The sequence below is a fragment of the Fragaria vesca genome, linkage group LG6, assembly GCF_000184155.1.
Source record: "Fragaria vesca subsp. vesca linkage group LG6, FraVesHawaii_1.0, whole genome shotgun sequence".
Lineage (NCBI taxonomy): Eukaryota > Viridiplantae > Streptophyta > Magnoliopsida > Rosales > Rosaceae > Fragaria > Fragaria vesca.
In genome coordinates this window covers 10,260,066-10,262,368 of record NC_020496.1, presented here as the reverse complement: position 1 = coordinate 10,262,368, position 2,303 = coordinate 10,260,066, and the positions used below count along the sequence as shown (strand labels likewise).

The 2,303-nt window shown below is 35.0% G+C and overlaps 1 protein-coding gene across 2 annotated transcripts in view; it reads right to left on the bottom strand.

Annotated features, from left to right (window-relative positions):
• Positions 1 to 1,895, bottom strand: part of LOC101301697 — a 4,576-nt gene extending 2,681 nt beyond the window's left edge. Inside the window, exons 1-4 of one of the 2 annotated variants that reach the window (XR_184891.1) lie at positions 1,658 to 1,675; positions 1,332 to 1,385; positions 666 to 767; positions 361 to 420 (exon numbers count right to left, since the gene is read on the bottom strand). Coding sequence is in view for 1 of the 2 variants with exons in the window: in XM_004302802.1 (XP_004302850.1) it covers positions 361 to 420; positions 1,332 to 1,385; positions 1,658 to 1,700 (157 nt within the window). In the remaining variant the exon portion in view is untranslated. Of the gene's footprint in view, positions 1 to 360; positions 421 to 665; positions 768 to 1,331; positions 1,386 to 1,657 lie in introns of both variants that reach the window. The other variant, XM_004302802.1, reaches the window with a different exon arrangement.
• Positions 1,896 to 2,303: the final 408 nt, after the last annotated feature.

The window sequence follows — 2,303 nt, the reverse complement described above, 5'->3', positions numbered from 1 at the left end:
AACCCGACTGTATATATATATATATGTATATATAGGAAGAAACCTTACATAATACAAGCATAGTCCAAACACCAAAACCAAAAGCAACTGAAACAAATTGCAAGTCTCAAAATTCCTTCCTATAGTCCAAACAGGCAATTCCATAAGAGTTCTACAATCTAACATAACATGTACAGGTGCATGTCAAAACAAAATGTACAATCAAACAAAATAAATGTCCAGTAGCTACTTCCATGAATGAGAAAATACTCACATAAATGTACAAGTGAAATGAGAAGACCTAAATTCAAAACAACAACACACACCAAGTCCAAAACAAAACTCCAGAACAAGATCAACAACAAGGCAGGGATCTCATACCTTCAAACTCCAAAACTGGATTCCTAGAGCAGTAGCTAGCTCTCTTCCACCTCCAACGAGCTCCAAGTCACACATCAACACAAATCAATACGAAGATATGTTCATTATAGTACAGTTCATTACATCTTAATATCTTATCAAGGGTTCATGCTTTGTTTTCTTTAGAGCAAAGTTTGTCAAAAGGGTCATACTTTATACAATAGTAGTGAAAAAGACTACAATTTGATTCAACAGATCTAAAACTCAAAGTCAAGAAGAGTGAAAAATGATTCCAATTCATAATCAAAAGAAAAGTAGTGACTTACTCATGGACGACTTAATATTTCACGCACTTTTCATGTAGGTCCATTAATCTACATACCTATATCAATATGAAATATAACCATTACAGAGTTTGAAGATGATACCTAATAAACAGATGAGAGAAGAGAATGCCAATGGTTATTACCTTCATCAGAATCAAACAATCTTAAATCAACATACAACCCAAATATTTCTCAAACAATGAAGAAGTTGAAGAGAAAGAGAATATGAGAACAAATTAGTTCTGCCTAGCATCCCCTTATATATATGTATCCCTTCGGCCCCTAATCCCGGAAAGATTCTACAACCAAACATTGCATGTCGAAGTAAATGTCTCAGTGCTACTTCCATGAATGAGAAAATACTTAGCCGAGACTACAAGAACCAAGACTAAAGAGAAGGCCAAGATGCATACCAAAATTTGTTCCAGAACAAGAGTTAATGAAATTAATGGCTCTTGATCAATGGTAACACTTCCAAACGATGTGTCATCCATTGATACGATTGTCGATATCAGAAGTAACATACAAAAATTATCTGAACCAGGTTTTCAAATGTTAGTTTGCATATGGAAAACCCCAGTTTGTTCAACTTCATACCAAATGCCTTCAATAACTTGTATCAATTTAATATATAACCTAAAAAATTACAAAGTTCAAATATTATACCTGATAAAGGTGAGAAAGAGAGTGTCGAACTGTCGATGGCACTCTGTTGCCGACCTGTAAACACCGGATGTCCCAAACCATAAATCAAAATGAAACCCCAAGAAAAGCTTGAACCAAAATGGAACACCATCGACCCTTTCTTTGAAAATTTGAAAAATAACAGAATTAAGGAAACCCTTGGATAATCTTACTTGAATGAGACTAGGAAGAAGATACTGTGCCCACAAAATCTATGTTTTGATGGATGAATGAGAACCCGAATTAAAGATCCCCAATTTCAAAAAAAATTGAAAAGCCATAAATTGATAGTAGAGAGAAAAACTTACTTTGATTCAAGTGTGTGGCTTTAGCGGCGTAGGTTGGGATCATCCATAATGCTGGTATGAGATAGCCATGGGAAGACTTCGCCGTCTCTCAGTCGGTCTGTATGAGATTTCAGAGAAAGAAAGTGTGTTCAAATTTCAAACCCTTTACTGCCACTTGATTGATAATGAGATTTGGAACAGGAACACCACTTCGCGACTGATGTAGAAGAAAATGGTTTTATATCTATCTAATTTGATTAAAGAAAGAAAAAGAGAAAGCCTTGGTAACGAAGATCATTCTTGCATTCTATTTGGCGACGAACAGTTTCCAATATTTTTTTTTGCTACTATGTATTTTTAGTTTTTTATTCGTTTAAAATAAAAGAAAATTACATAATAATACATGATTAAATTTGAAAACACAGAAAACCCACTTCTAATAATTTTTAGACAAATTAGGACATCAGTCTTAGGCCTATAGTACATAATACCAGACCTACTCCAAAATGACCAAAATGCCCTCTCTTTACAATATTTACACACATTCTCCCATACCCTCTCCTCCACACCTCAATCTGATTCTCTCTCTCTCTCTCTCTCTCTCTCTCTCTCTCTCTCTCTACTCTCTCTCTCTACTCTCTCTCTCTCTCTCTCTCTCTCTCTACTC